At 42.1% G+C, this 25,418-nt stretch overlaps 1 protein-coding gene across 2 annotated transcripts in view; it reads right to left on the reverse strand.

Annotated features, from left to right (window-relative positions):
• Positions 1 to 3,756: 3,756 nt before the first annotated feature.
• The window catches only part of vps50 (VPS50 EARP/GARPII complex subunit), a 38,553-nt gene continuing 16,891 nt past the window's right edge, over positions 3,757 to 25,418 (reverse strand). Inside the window, exons 13-29 of one of the 2 annotated variants that reach the window (XM_061267125.1) lie at positions 24,257 to 24,389; positions 21,339 to 21,430; positions 21,174 to 21,268; positions 20,100 to 20,198; positions 19,670 to 19,760; positions 19,314 to 19,490; positions 18,095 to 18,213; positions 16,884 to 16,990; positions 16,220 to 16,341; positions 14,270 to 14,347; positions 13,789 to 13,869; positions 9,036 to 9,184; positions 8,826 to 8,922; positions 8,290 to 8,448; positions 6,670 to 6,791; positions 4,896 to 5,085; positions 3,757 to 4,690 (exon numbers count right to left, since the gene is read on the reverse strand). In XM_061267125.1, the coding sequence (XP_061123109.1) occupies positions 4,571 to 4,690; positions 4,896 to 5,085; positions 6,670 to 6,791; positions 8,290 to 8,448; positions 8,826 to 8,922; positions 9,036 to 9,184; positions 13,789 to 13,869; positions 14,270 to 14,347; positions 16,220 to 16,341; positions 16,884 to 16,990; positions 18,095 to 18,213; positions 19,314 to 19,490; positions 19,670 to 19,760; positions 20,100 to 20,198; positions 21,174 to 21,268; positions 21,339 to 21,430; positions 24,257 to 24,389 (2,031 nt within the window). In that variant the 3' untranslated portion in view covers positions 3,757 to 4,570. The remainder of the gene's footprint in view (positions 4,691 to 4,895; positions 5,086 to 6,669; positions 6,792 to 8,289; positions 8,449 to 8,825; positions 8,923 to 9,035; positions 9,185 to 13,788; positions 13,870 to 14,269; positions 14,348 to 16,219; positions 16,342 to 16,883; positions 16,991 to 18,094; positions 18,214 to 19,313; positions 19,491 to 19,669; positions 19,761 to 20,099; positions 20,199 to 21,173; positions 21,269 to 21,338; positions 21,431 to 24,256; positions 24,390 to 25,418) is intronic. The other variant, XM_061267126.1, reaches the window with a different exon arrangement.

Consider the following 25,418-nt stretch of genomic DNA (forward strand, 5'->3'; position numbering starts at 1 on the left):
TAGTAGATGAGGGACTTCTGCTACAATGAGAACACAACAAAGAGGACATTTCCATAATTGCATGCACATACCCCGTCATCATGTTTTTCTACTCAAGATGGATGAGTGTGGAATCGCATTCTGCAGAAAGTCACAGCTTTGGAATAACAACGTTGCGAGGTGGACTTGTGAAATGTCAGCGCTGGGCTTTGACTGGCATTTGATAGAGTCCGCTGATGGCTTCTGTGTGGCAGCAACTGGCAGAAAATAGGCAATAAAAGTCAGCTTGAGTGGGTAAAACAAGAACTACGAAGACCAAAGGAAAAAATATCAAGCAGGTGTACGGTATGTTTGCCTCATCCATTGTGTCTGATAAATGGAAATATTTGATACATACATATTTCTCATAAAGCTCTAATTAGCTGCAATCACAGAAAAAGGAAAAGAAACAAGTTGATATTTGCAAACAAAAATCAGCTTCTGTGTACATCATTTGCTCCAACAAGCTAAATGACCTTTTCCAAATATACCGCAGCTCTAATTAGACACAGGATGGCCAAGAATCGAAATGAGGGAAGAGAGTTTAATGAGTTCCAAATAGATACATAATAGCTTCATAACCAAGTTTAAGGACATTATAACACATCAAAGGATCAAATAAGATATCTCCCATAACTAACGTATTTTTTTTTTTTTAACAAAACAATTTGATTGTGGTGTAATTATGGATAAACCGAGGACAACTTGCATAATGTGCGAGATGGGCTCCCCTGCTGGGCTTCAAAGAAAGAAAGAGGAGAGGAAAAAAAAAAATCAAACCATCAAAATCTTTCCACAGTTTAATCTGCAGCAAAGCCGCCATCTGCTCACAAGCGATAGGCCGAGTGAGTGTGAACTTAACAATAGTGGCTGAGTGCATTCAAATAGTGCACTGTACTGGTCTCAAACAAGTGCACTCACTGTTTCCATGGATGAATCATCAGCTCGCTCGCTGATGCGACCTGAATTTGTTTCTTATTATCAAGAACCCAAATCCACAAAGCACACAATGATATTTTCATTGGATCTTTTGTTTGAATTTGATCTCACGAGTTTGCAGATCAGGGCGGAGATTGCTTTATCTCCTTTAGGATTGTATGGCAATGCTCATAAATAACCATAATAAATGAGCATTGTGTGTCCAAGCCCCTTGGCTGTATTATTGGGAAACAATTTGCTCTGTATGATCATTATCTCAAGTTTGATATTATGGAGATTATGACGTCCCGAAGCTGATTGTGGATCTGCCATATTCATCTTACTCTGCAGTGAAGCATAGGAATGACACACCCGAGGCATTCTTAGAGTCCCAAAGTGGATGTGACAGAAATGAAGAAAAAGGGGCTTTTGTTAAACAGGACATTTTTCCAACTGTCTAAAGAGGAGGGAGCACTGTGGCAGAACAAAAAATCGGAACTCATGAAAGCAAATTCTAGAGGTATATTCCGTCCCAAAAAGGAAAATCCACAAAACAGAACAAAAAATTACCCCCCAAAAAATCCCTAACATTAATGTAATGATTCTTACATTCTCCTATGTAGGCTTCATTTGTACTTCATCAAGGAGTTAACCTCCTCAATCACATTTTTCTTTCAGCTCGTGTTCCCTTGTTGGATGCTAATGAGATTTGTAATGCAAAATGCTAATTATATGAGCCCCGGAGCATTTGCTTGTTGGTGGAGTTTTTCCATGAAGCAACTACTGTTTGCGCCTCGATTGCCCTTTCACTCACAACTTCAATTAAAAAATACAAGAACATGGGTGTGTGTTTTTTATAATGTACATGAAATATGATAAATAATGCTTAATTACTTACCTTCTTTTGTGCTGTCTGCAAACTTAACAGGTGAAAGCCCTCATCGTGTCGAGCGCAGAACAAGTCGAGACGGAGGAGAGGCAGCCCTCTGAATAACAAGAAAAATACGCAACTATACATGATAAAATTAAAAAAAAAAGAATGAACATGCTACAAAAGGGGCTATTTGATTGAGGATGGGAATGAGCCACATTGGACAAAAAAAACTTAGGTAAGAAGTGCAAAAAGGCAAATCAGGACAAAAACATATGGGCCCAATATTACACAGTGCTATTTTAAAGAAATAAAATACATTTGACTCTTTTACAATATCTCATTAAATCTTAGGCGTGTAAAACCATCTTTACTTTCTGTCTCTTCAATTTACAGAATGATTGTGTTGCTTGGTTGGGAGGACGCTCACAGTGTTGTTTCTCCTTCACAGATACAAAAAGCATTTGTAATCGCCCACACGTCTTTGGTCTCTAATGGAGAGAAGCCAAGATGCTGATGGTAATTGTCAATTAAAAGACAAGTTGTCACGGCCTCAAGTGCGTTCAGTTTGTGTTAAACCTTCAATTGATGCTGACACCTACTTTCAGGGTTCTTTCAGCGATCCACAACTTTCGCTTTTATTGGTAATGAAGCATCGAGCTGCCCGGCCGGCCTTTGTCATCATGGCGCATAAAACATGCGCACAATAAGAGCACCATGAGAGAGCTCTGCACAAATTGGAGCATGAAATATTGCTCTATATGGTAATGCTGCCTGTGAAGCACATTTTCAACACATGATGAGATTTGGTACATGACCTTAGTGTTGTGTATATGATGATGTATTGCTTTCATTACATTGCCATCCGCTCACGATGCAAACAACTTCTCGGTTACTCTGAGGTTTCTCTCCTCTGCCTCAAGTTCAAACGGAGAATTTTTATCCTCTGGTGTTTACTCGTGTCGTCAGCGTCGAGTGCGCCGCTTGCGCTCAAGCTCATGTCATCGAGCGCACGCAACGTTTGTTCCGCCCGAGCTCAGCTAGTCAGGCAGCAAATTAGCGGCGGCTGCTCGCTGGAACAACCATCTCACGGCGCTGTTTTCCCACTTGAAGCAGCACATCCAATTAGCCGCCTTCATCTCTAATGCCACTCAACAAGATAGCGAATTACTGGCATTAACGTATTAAAATGCAACTAAATAACAGTGTTTATTTCATTAACCGGAGCTGTGTAAATAAACCAACTCCCAGATAAAAAGTCATACAGTGGGCTTCATGCATTATTTCCAGTTATTGTTGCGAGGACGCTACTAAAGTCATCCTTCTGGCCTGAACTCCGAGCTGAGACAGAGAGTGGGTGAAGTGAAGCAAGTAGCGTAATATATATATTTATTTGAGTATAGATTGAAAGTATGAGGGTCGCAGGCGACAACTCGGCGCGCCTCTCGAGATACGCACCGTGAATCATGCATGGCCTTCTTCGTCATAATGGATGCGATGACCTGTGCAAATTCTCTGCGTGCCTCTTGCCATTTTCAGCTTGATAAGAGCTTTGACAGTGCAAACCACTGGAAAATAGTGTGGGAGGAGAGCAACTAGAAGAAAGAAAGTTATCCGTATGATGCACATAGTCAAAAGGAAGCCGCCGCTCAACGTTTGCGAATGTCTTAATTACAGAAGAAAAACACATGGCTCTCACTGTGTATTTCTGACTTGAACGTGAGCAGCAGGCGACAAACAAACAGCAAGCCCGAGGGGCGGTAACCACACAGGAAGCTCCATTAATTTGGCTGACAGCATCCAGCTCCTGTTTGAGGAGGCGCATGATTAGAATGGAGCACGGCATTACAAAAAGCTATACGCTGTTTTGCTGCCATACACACCAAAGGTTAACCATGAATGAACTCTCATTATTCAACAAATATAAGCAAACAACTCAGTGCAGCATGTGTGTATTACTAATCTGTTTATTAAGGTAGAATTATCCTGGTTCAACCATAATTCCGGCCGGCTCTGACAAACTGGTTAAGTACTATTTGCATTTGTTTCAATTGATGGATGACACCATGATGGTAAGCCTGCTTGTTAGATAAAACCCCAAAAAGAAGACAAAGAGCTGGAAATAAATACACCCCTTGTTGAAAACATTCACATTTTGCACTTTTCTACTCTGAAGATGATGCACGATCAAGAATACATACAGACATTGATTCTTTTTTTCTTCTCTTTGCAGTATTCCTTTGTAAATTCCTAACATGGTGCCTGGAAGGTAAAATCACATCATTTCCACATAATAAGGAGTGCAGTCAATTCTAGGTGTATGTATATATATAATCTCACTGTTAATCATAATTATATTAAAGACTCTTCAACGAAACAAAACAAACAAGAAGGCAAGCAGGAGTCATTCAAGTGCAAATTTCTAGTTATCATTCACTGGAGTGCTTGAACAACAAATAAATCATCATCTAAAAAAAAATGTGAACCAGCATGTGATTTTGGAATGGATACACAGTTCTCACCTAATTTATTACACGAAGAATTCCAGCTTTCCTTATGGTGAACTGGAAAAAAGACAAAAACTGCAGGGAAGTTCTGACTAAAACAAAACAAGGAGGTTAAAGAACGTTGCAGTACAGACATGAAACAAACAGACATGTTTTACTACATCCATCATACAAAGCACTTGGTTAATGTCAGAGGATTCACATGTTCAACTGTTTTTTACATCTCATCACGCTGCCTGGTACATTTAGATGCAATCTATCTCTTGGGTCTGTCAATGTCATCAATGGCGGCCAGAAGTTTCTGGCGGGCTTTCTTGTTTATGTGGGAGCCCAGACAAACATTCACCAGGTTTGCTAGCTGTTTCATGGAGTACTCCTGAAAAACAAAAGAGAAAAAAAAGCATGCATTTTTAGGCAAAAGAATTAGTTCGACAAACAAACAAAAAAAGAAACTCATAAATAATAAATGAAAATATATTTCTGATTCCATTTTATCAGAGCAACGCTGGTCGCCCTCAGGGTATTATGAAGAAAGTGGGACACAGTTGTTGGTACACGAGCACGACTCGAGCTGCCCTTACCCTGTGGTTCTTGATAAACTGCTCCATATCATTTTCCGTCAGGTAGTACGCCTTGATGTAGGTCTCGACAAACTCCTTATCGGGAATGGGCCTGAGGTCAGTCAGCTTCTCCAACTTCATCAAGAACTGTTGGAAGTCCAGCTGCATCAGGGCTCGACCTTCGTTGCTGCATTTCTTCACATTTGCATAACTACAAAAGGAGCAGGAAATGGGAAATTGACATGTTGTTGTGTCTGGCGGCTGGAGAATGTCTCATTATTTGACTCGTGGCCCACTAAACGCTCCGAGTTGCCAGTCGCATTTCGCGGCGCTGCCGTTGCCAGATGGCACGGCGCGGCTTTCATTTTCAAGCGGCAAATCGCAGACCCCCTTGCGCCACGGAGTCGCCACAAGCCAAATGGTGCTCGGAACTCGCTGCTGAATCTCATCACAAAACTGACATTGGGCAAATTTGGATTGGCTGCGCTTGACAGCAGAACAATTCCACTTGGTTCTTTTAATGTAAATGTCAAATTTAAACTTCACGTGTCCGCCTCTTCTTATTTTATCTAGCTCATCCTCATTTGACAGCCTATCCGAGCGATTAACGATGCAAATTTACATTGAATCACGCGTCATCATGAAACAATGTTTTATTAGAAGTAATTAGTTTGTGGTTACGTTGAACCTTTTGCTCTTTGGATAAACAATTTGCTGCAAGGCAGTGATAGGACGAGGTGGTTACGATTTCATGATGAACCATGGCCTGGCATCTTACCTTATCTTCTCAAGTTAAAAAAAAAAACCCAAAACTCAGGATGACTTGCCGCAAGTATCACTGAGCGTTGTTCTCTTTGATCAGCATATGCCCGGTAATGCCTCTCAAGAAAAAGCTTTGATCAGCTGGAGGGGAAATTGAGCAAAATGGTTGCTTACCTGTTTGAAATAGTTACAGGGGGAAAACAATTGCAGCTTTTTTTCATTGTGAGGATGTTAGGGGGCCACAAATGCGAGCGTAGGAGTAAAACGGGAGTTGCAGGCAGAGACATTGGAATTTGAATTTCATTTGCACAATAGTATGCATCATGTAATGCAGATATTTTATTTTTCCCTTTGCTTTTGAAAGCACCTGACACCATACAATAGAAATAGAATCAGGTCGACTGCAGCCTCGCATCTCGCATTAGACTCAGAAACCATGAGAGCGATCGCACCTCGGATATAGCAAACCACTCCACACGTCCACTCAAATACAAGGACGCAACGAGTGTTATATAAAAGAAAAAAACCCAAAACAACACACATACCCTTCCTGCCACCTATCAAAAGCCATATCTGGTGCTTACAAGTGAAAAAAAAAATGATGAAATGCACTGCAAAGGGATGTGTCAAGAGCATTTTACAGTTAGCACAAGTGGCCGCTGTCATGCAATTCCCGAATGAGTCTGGAGGAGACGGCAGCAGAGCAAAGCGAGGCAGACGGGATGAATGTAGAATTGTTTTGTGAAAGGGCGATCCCGAAGGAACCCTGCAAAGTGATTCTCGTGTGCGGGCTGGACGTAGATTGTATGCGCCCGGAGGATTCTTGGATTGACGTGAGGTGGATGTCAAAATATGTGAATGCTGTCTTTCCATATACGTGGAACACTCACTGGACACTTCATTAGGGATACCCAATCCAACAAATGCTGAACGAGCAAACGCAAGGTCATCGATGAAGTGAAAACAATCGAATAAAAGAGAGATGTTTTGGAAGATCGAAAGCTCTGCTACAATTGGGTCCAAATCGTCTTACCCCTCTACCAGAGTCCTGTTGGCCAAGCGGATGCAGTGCTCCCACAAGACATTGGACACGGGCAGTGGGATGCGCACGTGCCTGGAGATGTCGTCCAGCTGCGTGTTGAACATCTCAAACTCCTTTTGTATGAGAAAAAGAAGAAAAAAAAAAGACACCAAAATAGTGTCAGTAGGTTTTGTGGAAGCCTTTTTGTCATACTGGAACAGAACATTTAGACAAACATAGTGCTTATGTCTTCTTGTTGGAGTGAGTTGAGGAGCTTGGTTTCGACAAATGCAGTGCTTTGCCGCAACCTATTGGCATTGTTTTACCCACATGTACTAATGTAATGGAAATGTTACCCTTCAACCTTACTTTACCAAGGAAACCAGTTTCCTGGAAAAGTAGTTGGGTGCACACCAGGGTGTGCAATACGCGGTATGGATGGCGGCTTTTACACTTGCCTGAAAGCAGCCCTGCTGTGCGTTCATCATGTGGACGCCCTCATCCATTTATGTATACCGTTTATTCCTACATCAGTCTGACAGACACAATTTTCTCCTTTTGAAGACTATACAATACAAGATGAAAGCATGTCTATTCAGATTCACGGTCATTCAGGTCAATCCACCAAAGTTGAATGGTGGTCGCTGGACAATTAGCTTCACACTTCCAGAGTCTTCATTTTTTTTAAAGTCTCCACACAAGCCAAGTCTACAAAGCTGGCTTGGAACCCAAGACTGATCACTACAGCGGAACACAAACAATGGAAAATGGGAAACTTGCTCGCTGGCACGCACAACTGTATTTAACGTGGTGTCTTGGAATGAACTGTTATCCACTCTTAAATAGCCTCACCGTAGGTTCTTATTTCGGCGTTTTGTCAATGAAGTCATTTGGAGGCGACATCATCTCCATGCCACTTTATATGCAAATCAATGTCATTGTCGAATGCTGGTGATAAAGCCGAATTCATGAATAAAATATCTCTCTGCGTGCAGTGTAACTAAAAAAAAAAAAAAAGCGGTAGCACGCGCGTTTCAATCAATGCGCACGGCACAATGCATGCATTATGTGTATCGGACAAGTTGTTCGAGAGGTTTATCAGCACCCGATGGGGAGAGCTACGAAGTACATGCTAGTTGTCATATCAAGTGGACCATTTCGACACCGTAAGGGATTTAATCCCGGCCAGTGACTCGGGGGATTGCAATTTAGCTCGGTAACTAAACGAGTTAGCGTTGAGATCTGTGAGGCATGGAGGAATTCAAGAGGTGAGTTGAAGTTCTTTTTCAGGACAAAATAGTTTCCCCCTCGGAGTCGAATGTTTTATGTATGACTCCATTCATCAATACGTAATCTGTGGACGTTTAGGCGGAGGTGCGATTTACCACAGGGATGTGGTTGCTGTGCACATTGCTAACCTTTTCTGAACTCTCAGTTTAACTCCCCGGCCCCCCCCCCCCCAACCCCTTTCAATGCTAAATGCATGATGGGCTAGTACAGAAGAGCGTATTACTTTTGCTTCCGTGTCAGGCAAAAATATTTCAAAGCTTAAAGGTTGCGCATCTTCCAAATGGTTCACAGCGAATGGTAAATGGGATTGGAAAAAAACACCACATGCGCATTTCACCTTACCTTTAAGAGCACATCCACGTACATGTTATGCTGGGACATGATCTCTTTAATGTCCCATTTAACGCCAGACATCAGGAGCAACATTTGTTCGTAGTCAATGGCCTTGGCTGCCACGATCCAGTAAATGGGCTTCCGCAGCTCACTGGCTGTAGACACGGTCTGAAAGAAGGAACACAAAATTGTCAACGTGTATGGGGGTCATACACGACGACTTCACTTTTAGCCGCGTTGAGAATGGCACAAAATGACGAGTGACTTAAGGTCTGTGAAAAATGGACCTCTAATTTTCAAGATGCGCAAGATTACAAAAAGTTCAACTAAAGAGCGAAAGACATTCGAAAAAAAAGATCACCTCGTGTAACAAGAAGCTGCTTAGACATTTAAATATCAAATATGTCACATTTGATCATGACTGGAGGTTTGGTAGGTCCCACTGTTGCTGCATTAGAGATTTGGATCGCCTCATCCATTGCCGACAGTGACAAATAACATTTCTAACAATTAGACAAAAAGGTGCAGGTGGATGAGTGTTCTACCTGGGAATAGAACTGCTGCAAAAAAGGCTTCTTGGCAGCGGGCATCATCGTGTCCAAATGGGATTGAAGCGACTCAAACTGCTCAGCCAAAAACACACTGAGAAAGAAGAGGAGAAATGCTCAGCTTTTAGGATAATAGGCTGTCGCCACTACCAACAGTTAGATGATCAATCAATAATATTGCTTGAATAATTCCCAGAGGATACTTACAGGGACTCTGTGGCGACCACTCTCTGTGCCAGTCCATAAAGCGTGCCGCTGTTGGTGAGGACCACCATTTGGCTAAGGTGGGGGCTCGGTACCTTCTCCTTCCTGTCCTCGGTGGAAGCGTGCAGAGCGGTATTTTCACCGCCTGCCTCCTGCAAGAAACAGAGAAGGATGCAGGAATCAGCATGCTGCCAAAAGCTTTGTATGCTTTATCTTTGAGTTATTCACTGAACCTGTGCTCCTCTTACTTGACTCCTGATAACAATGTTAACTTTGCAGAGTGAAGACATACACTCACGAGCAAACATGAGGTCAAAGCGTTACAAAAAAAAAAAGGAAAGAAAAGCTGACCAAACAGAATCTCGCTTTGGATACATTCTGCAAAAAGTCATGAATAGCATTACAGTGTATGGATGGAAAAAGGGAAATATTTCACCGGCTTCCTAATAACATGCATTGAAATTACCCAGACTGGCTGAGAACTCAGTGGGGTGATAGTCTGACCCTGATGTCTTTACAGAACCGTCAAGCGTTGAGATTGCTGATCTCAAATCCAAACTCGGGATACCGCGTCGCCAACTACCGGGATCTATTCGTCGTTGAAACCCGAATGAACATTTGGTCAGTGGCAAAAAAAACATCTGTATTCCAATTATAAACGTCGATGAGAGTGGCCAGAAAAGGCCAGAAGCGAAACAGGGAAGACAAAAAAAAACTCGCAGGGGAGGAAGACCACACAGAAAACAATTGCAGAAGAGGGATGGAGCATTAAAGAAAAAAAGAACATGGGAGGATTTTTTTTTTGTCAATGTAACACATCTACGTGAAGCATTACGGCCGGTGGAGAACCTTTGCACGTTGTTTCTCTGACAGAGCCTCCGGCGGATCGATGGCAATCGCGCAACTCATAAAAAAAGACTGTGAGCGCTGCCGCTATCAGTTGTGTTCCATATTGTGGTCTCACAAAGCACACTCCAGGGCGTTGTAGCGCTAATGCTTTGGATGACCACAATGGTAGGATGAATTAATACATGGTCTCAGGTTGAAATTTTAATGTGCACCCCTTTCAGGGGTTAAACCATTAGATCGACAAACGCAATCAAATGTTCCCACAACTGAAAGATTCATGGTAAAATCTTTTGACTTAATCCTGTGTAATTTATGACTCAAGAACAGTCTTGGTGGTTGTTGGCAAATATAAATGTTTTTTTTTCTCAGTTGCAGCATATATATGGCCGAAAAAAATGCAAAAGTACATGATTCAGTCATTTCGAAACACAGATTGAAGTGAAGGTAGTTTATGGAGTATAACTTAAGGAGAAGAAGCCAAACTCGACTTGATTTATACTAAACAGCTGCTGAAATTGCCGTACTTCATTTCTCTGTTTTCCGTGACGTTTTTTTTCCTAAAACATGAATATTCCCGATTTATTCAGATCCATTCCACTTACTTTGTGTGACTCAACATAAATGAATACACCGCCTCTGAAAAGTAAGTGTTTTAGTCATTTCTCAAACAAACAAATAACTAATCTTGAATTTTGATGAGGTTTAGAATCACCTTCGTGAATTTAAGCACAAACTTAGTTTTGCTAAATGTTAATTGCTGTTTACTCATTATTGCGGCATTGCAAAAATTAATTTGTACAGTCGGTGTAATACTATAATTACACCACAGAAAATATTGTGCTGATTCATCTTGAGCACAATATGTCGAAAACAAACAAATCTCTGTCGAAAAATAATAAATACTAATGTTCAGAAATGAATTAAGTATTCAGTGTCAGAGACATCCATGCAATTATTGTTATTATCTAATCAGGACAAGGGGTTGCGGGAGATCATGACCGATAAGCATAACAATTAATTAAGACCTGTCTCGTTCTTAAATTGGCGTCTTCTCTCGTTCCAACTCTAAAAGAAAAGACCCCTAATTATTCAAATCAAGCGATCACGATAAAGATAATAACCTTGAATGTCTGCGCACACGCACAAATTCACACAGGCGTGAGATGTGATGCAAATTGCATAGTAATAATCCAGATGAATATTAACGGAATCAGATCATGGCTTCGAAGGCAATACTGTGAAGACATGTCAACATATGGATGGCTGATCCTCTCAGCAGTCCCGGGCGAATAAAACAGGTGTAAGGCGTGAGAGTGGAACATTTTCCAAAGGACAATGTGCATTTATGCATGACAATGTGTTGTCCTCGCAGGAGCCGTCATGAGTCACCAGCGTAAATTCAGGGAACTTTGAAGTGGCTCCAAGGAATAAACCGTCTCCTGATGACCGGCAAGTAACACGACCGGCAACTGAACCTGTCACTGGGGACGCTTTGCGGACTCCACTCAAACTGCTTTAAAAATGTCAATACTTGGAGATTTGGACAAATGCAGTTGTACCGTCGAGCTTAATTATGATCCACAACCGCTGTCAAAATACTTCTGGCTTGTTGGGCCATTTACTAGAAGCGACACTGATCTCGAGGATGATGCGCTCTGAAAGGCGACCATCCAATTATTGGGTGCAGAGGATGTGTAACAATACATCCGTGTGTGTGTGTGTGTGTGTGTCTACTGTATGTGACAAGCAGGCATTGCCTTATATGAGAAGCTACTCGCCACTATGTTAACTGTACCCAACCTTAAAACTGCACAGGACTACAAACATACTGGTTTGTCAATAGATATTGTCACAACGTGGTTGCATTTGGGTGTGTGACTCAATTCATCGCCAAGCCAAATAAACGCCTCTCCCCAAATTCCGATAAGGCAAATGGCTGCCTCGCGGAGATGCTTTTACAATGATTTGCATTCCGGTCGCCTTTGTTTACTTCTTCCGTAAAATTAATTGAATCCCACACAATATTAACCTGCCAATGGCGTTGTAAAAGCCCATTTTCATTGACTATTAGTGTCACGTAAAAAAGGAATGGAAATAAAGGCAAGAAAAGGGAAGATGCGACAATAAGAAATATGAGCAAGAATGGTCACACTGATCGAATGAAGGAAAAAAAGGAAGAGGGCATTAGCGCTGTTGTTCATTGAAAATCTAAGTGCGTAACAGCTCTAAATGTCGCCTACAGCAAGGGGCGCTCAACAGCTGTCACGGCTGAACTTTCAAACGGCGACAGTGTGGACACAGATGGGCCGCGGTCGTCAACTAAATATGGCCGTGTCATCAAATCTTCCCTCGGAAACATTATTGCGCCGCCATTAGTTTACACCGTGCAGGTGATCCCTTCCAAATAGCAAGTACGATCCAAAGAAGGACGACTTCTACGGACAATCCCTTTAAACACAATAGCGTGATCAAAAAATCTAAAAGCTATCAGGTGCACAGCACAAACTAAGAAGTGTTTTTACTCTTTTTTTTTTTTCTTTCTTTCCCTGCGGATGGTCCAATTTAAAGTAAGGCCTCTCCATACCTGAAACGAAATGAGATGGTACCTCGCCACAGCTCATGTGGGACTCGGAGTCATTAGCAGCACAACGCTTTAGAATCACGCGACTGCGACGTCAAATCGGGGGAGCACAACCGCAAGGATTTGACGGCTCGAATGAAACGCGGTGTATAATTAACTTTATAATCTGTTTACAAATGAGGTCCAACCTGTCCGGTCTCTGGAGTACATGGTGTGTGCATTTGCATGCAAGTGCAAGGCTGCACACATCCACCACAGTTTTACTGGCTTGGAGCACGTCTTTAAATGTTCAATTCTTGTCATATTAGAACTACTTCAGCAACTTTATTAAAAAGACAAGATGCGAAAATCTATTCATAATGTCATGTTATGTTGACCTGGCTTATTTACTGTTGTGGATATAGTCTTAATAGAAACAATATCAAAGTCAGTTAATTACTGAGGTGAACATTTTCAACGTCTCATTAGAAAAGAAAGCTTCAGACCGCAAACACGTGCTTTTTGCTCCATTTGATTTATTCAGCCATTTTAAGTTCTTCTTTTTTACAGGGCATCCCTGGAGCTGTGAACACTGCAGCGAGGAAGCCAACATTGCCATCACAGCAAAATGCCATCATGCCACAGTGTCAAATGTGGTTTTTTTCTTAGGGTTCTTGCATCTGAAGGATACTCCAGATTCTACAATTTAGTTTATAGTGAACATTTGTTTAAACATAATAATGATACTAATTTCTTTTTTATTAATTACAAAAAACAAATGACGCCAGTGATGAATATTTTCAAAGAGTTTGAGAACAATAAATGTCATCCAAAGTTGCTATTTTTCTGTTTGCAAAACTTTACTGATGCTGCCCAGATTAAAACCTGCACTACGGCGACAACTGAAAAGCAGAAGTGAAAAAAGATGCCATCGGGGTCATCATGTATCAGATCAGCCAGGCTGTGGGGGGGGAAAAAAGCTCCGGTATCATGAGAGCATGGACAGCATCAGACTAATTGTCATCATCGAAGACCCTAATGGAACAACACGTATGAATCTGGCCACTTAGAGAGAGGGAGGTATGCGTGTGTGTGTGTGACCACTGGCCACATAATGACGACCTGTAATGTATTTGGTGGCAACACAGGCTGCGGGCTCTCTCGCCAATAAGGCCACGCATACGGCCAGGATGGTGGGAGAGAATAGAGGGAAAAAGGCATTAAAAGGAGAGAAATGGAGAGGCCGTAGAGGAGAGAGCATGTTTGTGTCAGAAAATGAGGTAATGAGCAATTGTAAAAGAGACAGAGGAAGCGTGAGAGCCAGGAGACGCGGCGCTGCAGTCCTACCATGTCAATGAGGCTCTCCTGGATCCGGTTCAGCGTGGTTCGCAGTCTGCTGCTGATCAGGCCCAGACCCGATGATTCATACTGAGGAATACACACGCGCACACAATCGCGCAGCGTTAGCGTCAGCAACACCTCACTCCACGCGAGCACACACTTCGGCAAAGTGTGAAGGCATGCCGCACGCATACACATCAAGTCGTCTGAAACGAGAGGATCTTTACTTTGGGGTTCAAGGTGACGCGAGTTCAACGGGGAGAAGGGGAACTAGAAGGAGCACACGTCAAATTAAAACGTTCCCGCAACCTACTGCAGAGGTAAAAAAGAAGAGGGTGGAGAGAGGCTGCGAGCACGACCAAATAAAAAAAGCCTCCAAAGTTACTTTCAGACGCACTGGAGGAAGCAGATCACGCACTCCTTCAAATGACCACACAAGGACTGACGAGGGTGCGGATTCGCAAGGCGGGCCTCATTCTACTCTTACCAAACAAGCAGGGCCCACCATTCGGGCCGTACCCGACTCTCTGCCACCGTGTGTTGGCAAAGATGGGCTTGGGACAGGCTATAGATGACATATGGACAACAGAAACGGGAGGGGGGGGGGGGGGGGGGGAGACAAGAATAAAATTAAAACATTGAGGGTGAAGTCAGAGCTGAAGAAGTGAATGAATAAATTTGGATTTCTATGCGCCGTCAAAATGACAATCACAGAAAAACACAGACAGTTTGCGGACTAAGTGAAGTTACATAATGTGAAAGACTTGACAAGGCATTTTGGCACTTGTCTAGTTTGGTTTGGCTCGTTTTAAAAAGCTTTTGAAGTCTGTCATACTTTGTCAGACCCGTTTCGTCTGAAAATATTCAGCAAAAAAGTTTTGAGTGTTTGTCTCACTTGAGAAAAATCCCCATAAAAATGTCTCCCAATTTATACCAGCTCATTTAACATGTCTTGTGCTTGTTTATTTATCTTTACCAACGTCTTCGAATTCGCTTAATAATTGCCATTTTGTATTTACGCTGTCTATAACCATGCCCATTCATCTCCTCTGTTTGGTGTCCAATTTATCTCTCTCCAAAGGAGATACTTTACTGACGCATCCAAGTCTGAAATATGGAGTCCAAAACTGTCTTTCCACAAAACCCAAAGAGATGAACGCCGGATTATTTATGAAGTCTGCTCTGGAAAAATGATGCATCTTTTGCATATGTGTGACAGACTTAGTTCAGCAGTTTCACCCAGCCACTATCAACACATAATGGGGTATTTACTCTTCTGAATATTAATGTCTGCCGTGACTCTTCAACCGGAGAAGTCAAACAGATCCATCTTGGTTACGGCACAGCAAAAAGAGTCAATCCTGGGTCAAAAACAGCGGCATGTGTGCGTCGCATAAGGGCTTTTAAAGATTCATGGCGCGATTAGCATTTTACTGTAGGTGCCTCTCCGAGCGTGACCGTTAATGAAATGACAAAAGAGGAAAGGAACAACGTGGTGGAAATGGACGTCGAATTCTGAAGATGTGAGCTTCTTATACTTCCACAAGACACGCACACAAGCGTTAAAAATGTGTATTAGAGCAGCCCCTGTGGAGCATTATCCTCTTTTATCTCTTTCAACTCAACAGGACACAAGTCATTTTCCTCTTGCTTCCATTACATTTTCCCTCAAGGGTGACGGCCACACAAATGGGCTGCAACCGATCATTCAAGATGGGATCGACAAAGAGACCATCCGATGAAAAGAGAACCTAGACCCGTCCATTATTCTTTTTAGGATCACAGGCACCTGGAGCCTACCCCCTTGTGACTTTGGGTGAAGGACTACACATTGGACCCTCAACTGATCAACTGTCAGTAATGGAGCACATATACTAAAGAGACATTTGTGAAGAAAAACAACATACTTTTGCAAATGAGTTGCTCTCAGGTTTCTTTGATGAAATGCGGTGGATCATTTGCAGTGGAAATATCACTGAACAAATTGGCGAAGCAGCTGAATAGTATAAAGACCACGGATGATTTAAGGTATTGATTATTCTGTCGCGAGGTATAATTAAACCGGGGTAAATGCGTTCAGGTCAGAACCTGTGCTTCGAGACAAAATGCAAACTGGAGTCACTCGCTCCATTTAAGAGGGTGTGAGAGTTTTGGAGCAAGGGGATGCTTCACCCGTGCCGTGAGATCATAAATCTACAAGAATGACCGGGGAATTCTCGCTCTTCTGCAAGCATTCAACTCCCGGCGGGATTACTGATAGTGTTATGGCAAACTAGTCAGTCAAAATGAGGGAGAGCTTTCAGGTTACTCCGTCCAACTCTTCGTCACTGGTGCAGAATTTTCCGTTCATGCAACCTCTCTCTGTGCGCATAGCAAATCACCGAGTTGTGACTGGAGGGAAAAGGAGAAAAAAAAGGAGTCGCTAAAATGACCCTACCATGTCATTTCTTCCAAAGAAGGTGTAAACAGCATAGAGGTAGTAGTCAAAGAGCTGCGACACACAGTGGATGACGTCAAAGGCAATGGGCTTCAGAATACTCATCATCTGCATGTATTTCCCTGACAAGACAAAACAAGACACAAAAGCATTAGGACACAAACAAATGTCTACTTGGTAGCAAAAATACAATATCCTACCACCACATATATTAAAATACTGTCAGAAAATGAGGACATTATTGCTGGGCCCCGGCTCCTGCTGTGTCCCAATGCTTCTGTCCAAATATTGCGTCCCAGTATCAAACAGTGGACATTTTCCGGGCAAGTCAGTTTCTCATGAATGAATAAATGATTTTTAGAAAAAATTTAAAAAAAAGAGTGAAATTACAATAAATTATACCCCGGTTGAACCATGAGGACCGTAGCTGGGTCACATTACATTTGCATATTGTACTTAGTAATGTCACACTGACATCTAAGTACATCTTTAGAAGTGCAAGGTCAAAGGTCGGGGGCCAAGGCTAACCATTACTGCTGCTTCTCAGTCACACAAGCAGCAGCGGAGAGCCAAACGTGCTGATGTGCAAAAGACTTAATTAGTGAGAATATCGGGGGCCGGAGAAACTCAAACTAGGTCTAGCGTGTGTAGGAAAGGGACTCACCGACAAGCCGGCTCACATTGAGAGTTGTGTTGGTAAGAATCGGGGCGTTGGTCTTATTCAGGTTGTAATCGGACCTCTTCTTGCTTCGTATGGTCTCGCGAGACACACTGTTGCACAAAGGAGACGTGACGTGATGAAAACATCTTTCAAAAGAGTAGGACAACAGGCTCAGCGGGTGGTACGAATGGTTCTAATTGATCCATCAGAACCCATGACACAATGCTGAAGGCACAGAGGTCTCTGAACTGGTGAGCATGAGGAACGAGACCCCTGACACCCATCATTGAGCAACATTAACCAGCAATCATTACATGGGAGATTTAATTACTGGACGTGACCACACGACTCCGTTCGGAATGAGCCGTTTGCTATTCCTGCTTCAAATAATGAGGTATTAGCAGTTTGGTGCCTTTAGGCCCCATTGCGTGGGGTTAAATGATAACGAGCGCTTGGCTAGAACAGCGAGTGCGTCGGACCTTTAAAAATATGAGATTCAACTCTGGGCGCATGCATAATGGTGCAATTAATATGAGCGTTTGCATTTCATGACAGGACGTAGAACGTACCATAACAATGCTTCTGAACTGACAAGCTTCTGAATAAGTAATAGTGTTGTACGTTTTGTTCGCGGCGTAAATGGATCTCAACTCACTGACCCTCACATGAAATACTTATAAAGATTTCATTTTCCAAGTATGCCATCAAAGCTGTAAAGTATATGCAGTGTAGCTTGCTTGGATTGGTATTACTGCAGAATCAATCTTTCAGTTCCTTCCTATGATACTGTCTGCCTTCCAATCTTTGGGCTGTTGACTGATTTGATCATCGTTAAAACGAGTCGAATAATCTTGGCAGCTTTAATAGCAACTAATTGGTCCGTAATCATAATGTGGGAAGAAAGACATTTTCATGACTTGATTTTTGCCTACAGCGCAGGCTGAAAAGGAGGTGAGCTAAAATTATGCATAAACCATGTTTTAAAAAAAAAAAAAAAAAAAAAGAAGCGGGTGGTTTGATGACTTGAAATACCAAATCTATTCATCTTTAGACCGTTTAAACTCAGTATGGATTCAGGTAAGCTTGATCATTTTGTCAGTAAATGTCAAATACCTGGCAGTAGAAAGTCGACACACGGACCTATTATGAAACACCGCTCGTGCTCGGCTGGGTGTCCTTTGTGTCAGTACCCGGCATAAACTCGTGTGACTGACCTCTTGAGAGGAACGTCTCCCGTCTGCTCGTCAACGTAGTCCTGCTTCAGCTCCTCGGGGACATCGCTGTCGCTGTCGTAATCCTGATAAGCGCTCTTCTCAAGCTCGTCGGACTCGTACTTTAGAAACGCAAAAAAGAATGCGAGACCAAAAAAAAAAAAAAAAAGATCAGAGCTTGAGAGAAAGAGAACGAGGCCAAAATGAAAAATACACAAGGAGAACCAATTGTAGAGAAGGAATAACACTGATGTAAATACCCGGATTGTAACTCAATGAGAATCTTCTGTTTTTTTTCTTTTACGGTCGTGAAATGGATCAAAGCAGAGTCAAAAAGAGCTTCCATGACCCCTTTAACTTACTCGCTTGGGCTTTGAAAGCCTGACGCATTCGATAAGGCAATATGGTTTTAAAAGGGAGCCCGATAAAAAGAACCAATGTAATCAAAAGCGAAATGGAGTATCATTCACAAATAGATTTCGACAGAACAAGTGAATGCTTTTTGGTTTTAAGGAGACGGTAGAAAATTGCGCACACTGGACCTGGGTGCCTCTATTAGCGTGATATACGGCTGCAAACACGCGAGGCCGACCGACTCTTCTCCGGCTGAGAGAGTGAACAAGGAACCAATCATTCCGCCTGTGTGGCTGCCTGGCTCTTTAGGGTAGCTGTCACTTTGAATGTGTTGTGCTCCGAAGGACAAATTCTCTGTGCCTCAACCGCGTATGGGTCAATATCGCAATAAAGTGTCTTTGGTGTCCTGGTCGCCATCACTCAGTCCTGATTGTGACCGCAATTTTGTCTTTCGCAGAGATTCTCCACCACCAAAGCATAAACGACACTTTTTGTTTACACTGAATAAAAAAAGGCCTGAAACAAGCATGTCATTCAAAATTTCAATCGGCAGGTTTGGGGCTGCAAAAGTGATTGTGTGCCGATTAATTATCTCGCGTCTGTATGAACACAGTGGTGTATCTCAACAGGTAGCCTCATTAATTAGTCATATTTATCTCAATGATGTTGATCTGACTCAATCAGAGGGTAGACGCTGTCAATTGTCAACATAAGACAAATGTCAGTACTGTATATACTGTACATAGTGGATGATAAACATATGTAAACAATGAATTCATATTGTTATTTTCGTGACCACTGAGGGATTAAAAGGATCTGAGCTGATATTGTGTCCCTCAACCCTAATATGGGGTCGTTTGGAACTCACCCCATTGGATGCCAGAACATCCTCCGTCTCTTCCTCCTTCTGCTCGATATGCATCTCAAAGGGGTTCCCATCTTGCAGGTATTTTTGGAACAGAGACAGTTCCTCTTGGATTTGGAAGGCACCCTGCTTGCTCGGGGAAAGCGGAGGGGAGCGACACTGGTCCATGAACTTAAACTCCTGGGTTGTGAAAGATGTGACATAGAAAAGAAAGTATTGAAGCACTGTGAAAAATAAAAGAAGTATTTGATGAAAAGAACCATGCAGCAGTATTAACTGGGAAACCGATTTAATTTCCCCACATACAGCTAACAGAATTTGGCGTCTGAAATGGAAGACAAGGAAAGAGTTAAACTCACATGGAGCTGTGAGATATTGAAGTTTGACTTGACAGGGCAAAGTTCCCATGTTTCATTCTCAAGAAACATACGTAGCTCCTCCAGTCGTGCCCTAAGAAGTAAGTCGAAAAATGGGGATGAGTCACAGCTTTTCAAAAAGTTTGAAAAGCTTTCATGGTCAAAATAGATAACCCTGACAGGGGCCGTGAATTTAAAACGTTATTGAATTAATTGTTCCTCAGAGACACTTTACAATGTGCTTTGAAGAAGTAAAAAGGGTGTCAAAAGCGGAGACCGTCAAACTTATGTTCCCGAGAGTCGGGTTCATGCAAATACCAATTGTTAACGACGGCAAGAAGCATCGTGGGGATCAGCCGAATCGCTGTTTGTGAAATCGTGTGAAATCACAGCCGATTGTTAAATATTGGCAAAACGCTGACAATTGTCTCACCTGTGGTAGTTTTTGAAGTAGTTGACGCTCTGGCGTTTAATGGACTCTTGCAAGACCTCCGACTTACTGCTACAGAACTCCTCCCCCACCTGCATCAGCCTTGGAGACAATAAAGAAATGCGGACTAATGACATGGGAGATGGAAGGAAAATGAACTTTGAACTGGATTTCAGGCTCAGTCATTTGTTTGAGCTAACAGCAAGGGTCCAATTTGCAGCAGGTCCAATTTAGGCTTGGTTTTGGTTTGAATGCTTTCCCTGACAGTTTTTCTCATGGGCCATTCTATCTTGAAGCAGATTGTGGGGTTATCTCTGCCACGCTTGGTGTAAAACAACAAACATTTGATGATGTACAATCGCGGAGGGAGGGAGCAAGCGCGCCGCAGCATTGTGTGCAATTGTGTGCTGATTGACAAGTGAGCCTGTCAGCTGATATGCGTGCAAACTGTCACTCATAAGACTGAGGAAACTGTAAATACACTCACATATCTAAAGTTACTTTTTGGGGGAGACGTTGCTAGCCAGATTATTCTTGTCATGTACAGCGTGCCGCGCATTACCCATTCATTGTCATACAGCAGACGTTCAATGCGAGGAATCAAAGAAAGCTGCAAACAGTAATCTAATCCAAAGTGTATTCCCAAGTATGCTGATTCCTTCCATGCAGGTTTATCTCATAACGCGCTTGACTGATTTCTGAAACACTGAGCAGATGTTCCTTTTTTTCGTAATAGTTAAAGCTAATTAAGGATAAGTAACAAATAATTACAAGGATTGTATGGTTGGATTGTTGCTTGAATTTGGGCAGAGCCAATGTGTGCAAGGTTTCAGTCTTTCTGACATGATGAATAAATAAATAACACAACCAGAACATTTGAGGGGAAAATTGTAATCTAGCAATACCCAAACTGGAATGATTCTGTTTTTAATGATGTGTATTTAAGTGATGTGGTGGGTGTCGTCGTCAGAATATGAATGAATCCAAAGTGTGCCAGATTTGTTTGGTGGGATCCAATAATGATGAAACGCAAGTCGTTAGGAAGCCAGAGCTCCCTGTTCTGGCATTAAACAATACCTGCTGATGACATCCAATACCACGATGAAGTCATCATATTTGAAGTGAGACATGTCAGTCCCCAGGATGTAGGCCTTCACCTTCAACTGGACATCCTGAAGAAAAGAGAAAATGGGTTATTTGTAGGAAGAGAAATTCAATTTCTAAAGAGAACAGGCAGCCAACCTGCCAGATCCGTGTCAGTCCGTGCTCCAGCTTCTTTTTCACATAGGTGCGGTCTATCCCCAACTCATCAGATTGTGTCGCCACTGCATCGTCTGTGCATTTAAAATAATAATAATAATAATAATAGAGGCTAAGGAGCATCTTTATCAAAGTTAAAAGATACCAAATCTTTGATTTTTCTTTTTTTTTTTTTACAATTTCCTCTTGTTCATTCAAGTATGAAGTCAGAAGCACTCTGAAGCATTCCAAATTTAAAGTTGAGCTATGACTAGCCATCATTCAGCAATGGAGAGGAACATGAGGTGGATTCTTCTTGAGTGCTCAACACGCCATGATAGTCACCTAAGATATCTGCCTTGTTTGTTGTCAGGTGGCGCAATGCAACTTCTCAGTTAAGCCCACCGCCTCATGTTGCCTGAGTACACTCACATTGAAGGGAGCAAGAAGCAAGAGTGATTGATGAGAGGATCTATCAAGGTCATTTTCAATTGGCAAAGAAACTTGCAGACAAAAGAACTACACTGAAACCTTGGCTTGAGTCAGGATCAGTGAGTATGGATTTGCCCGCAGGGAACCAACAGAGCCTTTGAGGTTGTTCTTTTCACATCAATACCCCCAAAATATATCAATTGTGTCGCGAGAAAGCAGGTCATTGTGAAATGTGTAATAATAATAAAACATAAAAAATCCTTGTTGTCGTATGGTGCAAAAGGATTCAATCATTTTTATTGGAAATGCTCCATAGGTACATGAAGGATATGAAGAAGAATCAAAAAGCTTCTCCGACCAATAACAAGTAGCATTTTCTATACATTCTATATATATATATATCTGTATGGTGTGAACACAGCATGCAGTTAGATCCCCACCGGACCAGTTAATCTCTGTAAGGAATACGATTAACAAAAGGAAAGCTATACTCCGCCTTACTATAGATCTCCAACCAAATTATCACACCAAATTAAGTAAGGGGAGGTAATCTTAAAAGGAATCAAGTCTGTTGGAATAACTGAGCATTTGCACCACATTGTTCTTCGCCTTAGTTATTTACAGGAAGGTATCCAAATAAGATGTTTTAGCTCTTTTTTTTGTTTTCGCATGCATAGTAACTGCATCATCCAACAATCGGCTACAAAATCGGCACGATTCACATTTATGTTTAACAATGTTTGTCTTGTGTGACCTAGAAATTTGGTCCTGGAATTGAGTTTAACACCACTGAGCTAATGATAATAACCTATCGCTAGCAATCGTAATTTCCTTCCATTGTATGCATATAACACAAGTTAAAAAACAAAAAAAAAAAAAACACAAACATCGATTTACCCTACTCTTTTTCTGGACCCATGATTGCGATCATTATAGAAACAAATGAGACAAGGAGTGATGTGTTTTTGTAGCGGTTTAGATTGGCCGTCACTCAATATGTGCATGAATAAATTGCAAATTACAGACGTCGCCATCTCGTCATGTTATCTGCACGGTCATTTATCATGAACAACAACGGTAGTAGTAATGGCGGAGTCGCAGTTTGTATGTAAATGTGAAAGAAAGTCAATCACTATTTAAAAAAAGATGATTCATACGGAACATGGTATGCAACATACGCTCCAACCTCTACTATGTAGATGGCGACTGCATGAACCAATTGGTTGAATATGTAAAAACCCATGTGACCAGATTCTGATACGGTCGTCGGAGAGGATCACAATGTCGCCAACTGAAAGTCGTTTAGATTTTTCTCAAGGGCAATTCAAAGTTGAATTGATAGTGAGAGCTGCTCAACACAAGCTGTCACTCCATCACAGGCTTCAAAACCAATGAAAGCAAACTGGCCATTTTTATTTAATATTACACACCCTTGACCTCTGGTGCCTGATGGCCTTCAGTGTGAATGAAACATGTCCAGGTATGAGATACTGTAAGACATGTATCTTGTCAGGTAGAAAAATGACCCCAGCCACCGTCTTTCCTTTAATGGAGGTACGAGATTAATTAGGGAAATGTTACAGTGAACAACTCAATATATTAAGTGCCAGACATAGACTAAAGAAGATGGACACGAGAGGAGGCGAGAGCTATAGTGGGGTTGACTGTTACGACACAGGCGGCCTCTAGTGTGAGCTGGAGGTCAAAGTCACCTCGAAATACTGTCGAACAAATGAGACGGCACATGCGCGGTAAATCATTACAGCGAGAGACCGCGCACATATTAGGAGGAGAGCGTAAAGCAAGCCAACGCTATGGCCAGGGACACCTTTACACAGAGGTGAAAGCCGATCAACTATTGAAATGATTGATTGGATTCTTGGCAGGAAACGGGGGGCATGTCCCTTCCTTCAAAGGGGAAGACGGACGGCATTTATTGAAATATCCAAAGGACTTTCCAAACACACCGAAATACAAGATAGCCCCATTCGTCGATTGGAATGCGGGCAACGAAATTAAGACATCTGATTTAACATAAATAAAGAACTAGTTCATTTGACGGATTATGTGGAGATGAAATGGGGCATCTTATTTGTTTGAATCATTATTTGAGTCATTTTATGTAAGAGTAGAACTTTAGAGGGCTTTCATTGTTCAATGACCTCCAAAGCCAAACGACAGCAGCTGCATCCCAATGTAAAAGCGCACAAACAACAAATACGCTTTAAATGGACCAAGGTCGGGGCATTCTCCAAGTCAAGCCGTAGACCTGACCGAGCTGTGCATTACGCTGATATCAAACAGCCAGAAAAGGTTAGTGCTTTGGAGCGTGTGGAAACCTGACCCCATTTTCACCAAGTCAACCTGATTCTGTGACTTCCTTATTCATCCCAGGCTACTGCGAGCAGATACCCGCTTTTACAATTGAATCAGAGTCAAGGGGACGCGTGTGTTTCAAATGTAGAACCAAAATAAACAGATTGCAGTACCTGGAGTAGGTGTGGTCGCTTGCTTGTCATGCTCCTCGTGCCACTGCATCGTGCGGTGGTAACTCAACATCACCTCCCACAACGCCTTGCACAGATCCGTCAGACACGGAATGTAGCTGTCTGGGGTGATATGCTGCAAACACAGATGTGATGAGGAACCAACCCCCCCCCCAAAATTACAACATAAACTGCTGTGCTTCAAATAATATCCAATGAATGCTTATGTTCATTATTCAGACAAATCATCAGGAAACATCTCATTTCTGAAACGTACCGACGAGAGAGCAAATTATTGCATGAACTCGTTAGAAAAAATGTTGTAATTAGAGGCAAATGAATTTAGGTCTACTAATCCCATGGGGGGGGGGGGGGGGGGGGGTCTGAGAGACAAAATCAAGAGTTGCATTTTAATTGGAAATAAATGAATGCAAACGTAACCCAACATTTTCAGAACTCACAAGTAGGCATCAATGCTAATTTGAGTGTCAATCAAAATAAAAGCAGTAATTAGTTCAACATGGAAAGAATGTGGAAATTGCAGGTTCATACAACAATGGACTGATGTAAAAAAGATTCTTCCTTTGATTTAGAGTGGATGTGCCATACATTTGACACTCCATATTTTCCACAATTCAAGCATGTCAGCGGCATGTTGCCAAGCAACTAAGGCACAGGAAGAAGGTGGGAGTCGAAGTGGAGCTGTGGATTTGATGAGGAAATACAACCTCGCATTTATCATTTATTTATTACATTTATTCCCAATCACCCCTTTGTATAATGTCAGCCAGCGGGTGGGGTGGAACAACAATGCTGCTATTTAAAAAAAAAAAAAAAAAAAACGGTCCCTAGAATCATCGTTTCTCGGCAGAACTGCCACAATAATTCTACAGTTTCATTTTCAGAAAGCGTCGGTGACACACATCATATCTAGCAACACTGTGCTCCCGCAGATTTAAAAATATCAACCTCAGAGTGGGTGGCCTTCAATCTGTCCTTCTAGTTGACACAACTACCATTGGCAGCTCACAACACACGGTTCACTTAGAGAGAAGCAGAACATTTGGCTCCACTAAATGCTCCACATCTTCTCTAAAACTGTCCATGTACCGGCCATCTTAATAGAAGGTTCATCATTGTGAGAGCCCCTTAAAACAAAGACATC

The sequence above is a fragment of the Syngnathus typhle genome, linkage group LG20 (genome assembly GCF_033458585.1).
Source record: "Syngnathus typhle isolate RoL2023-S1 ecotype Sweden linkage group LG20, RoL_Styp_1.0, whole genome shotgun sequence".
Classification (NCBI taxonomy): Eukaryota; Metazoa; Chordata; class Actinopteri; order Syngnathiformes; family Syngnathidae; genus Syngnathus; species Syngnathus typhle.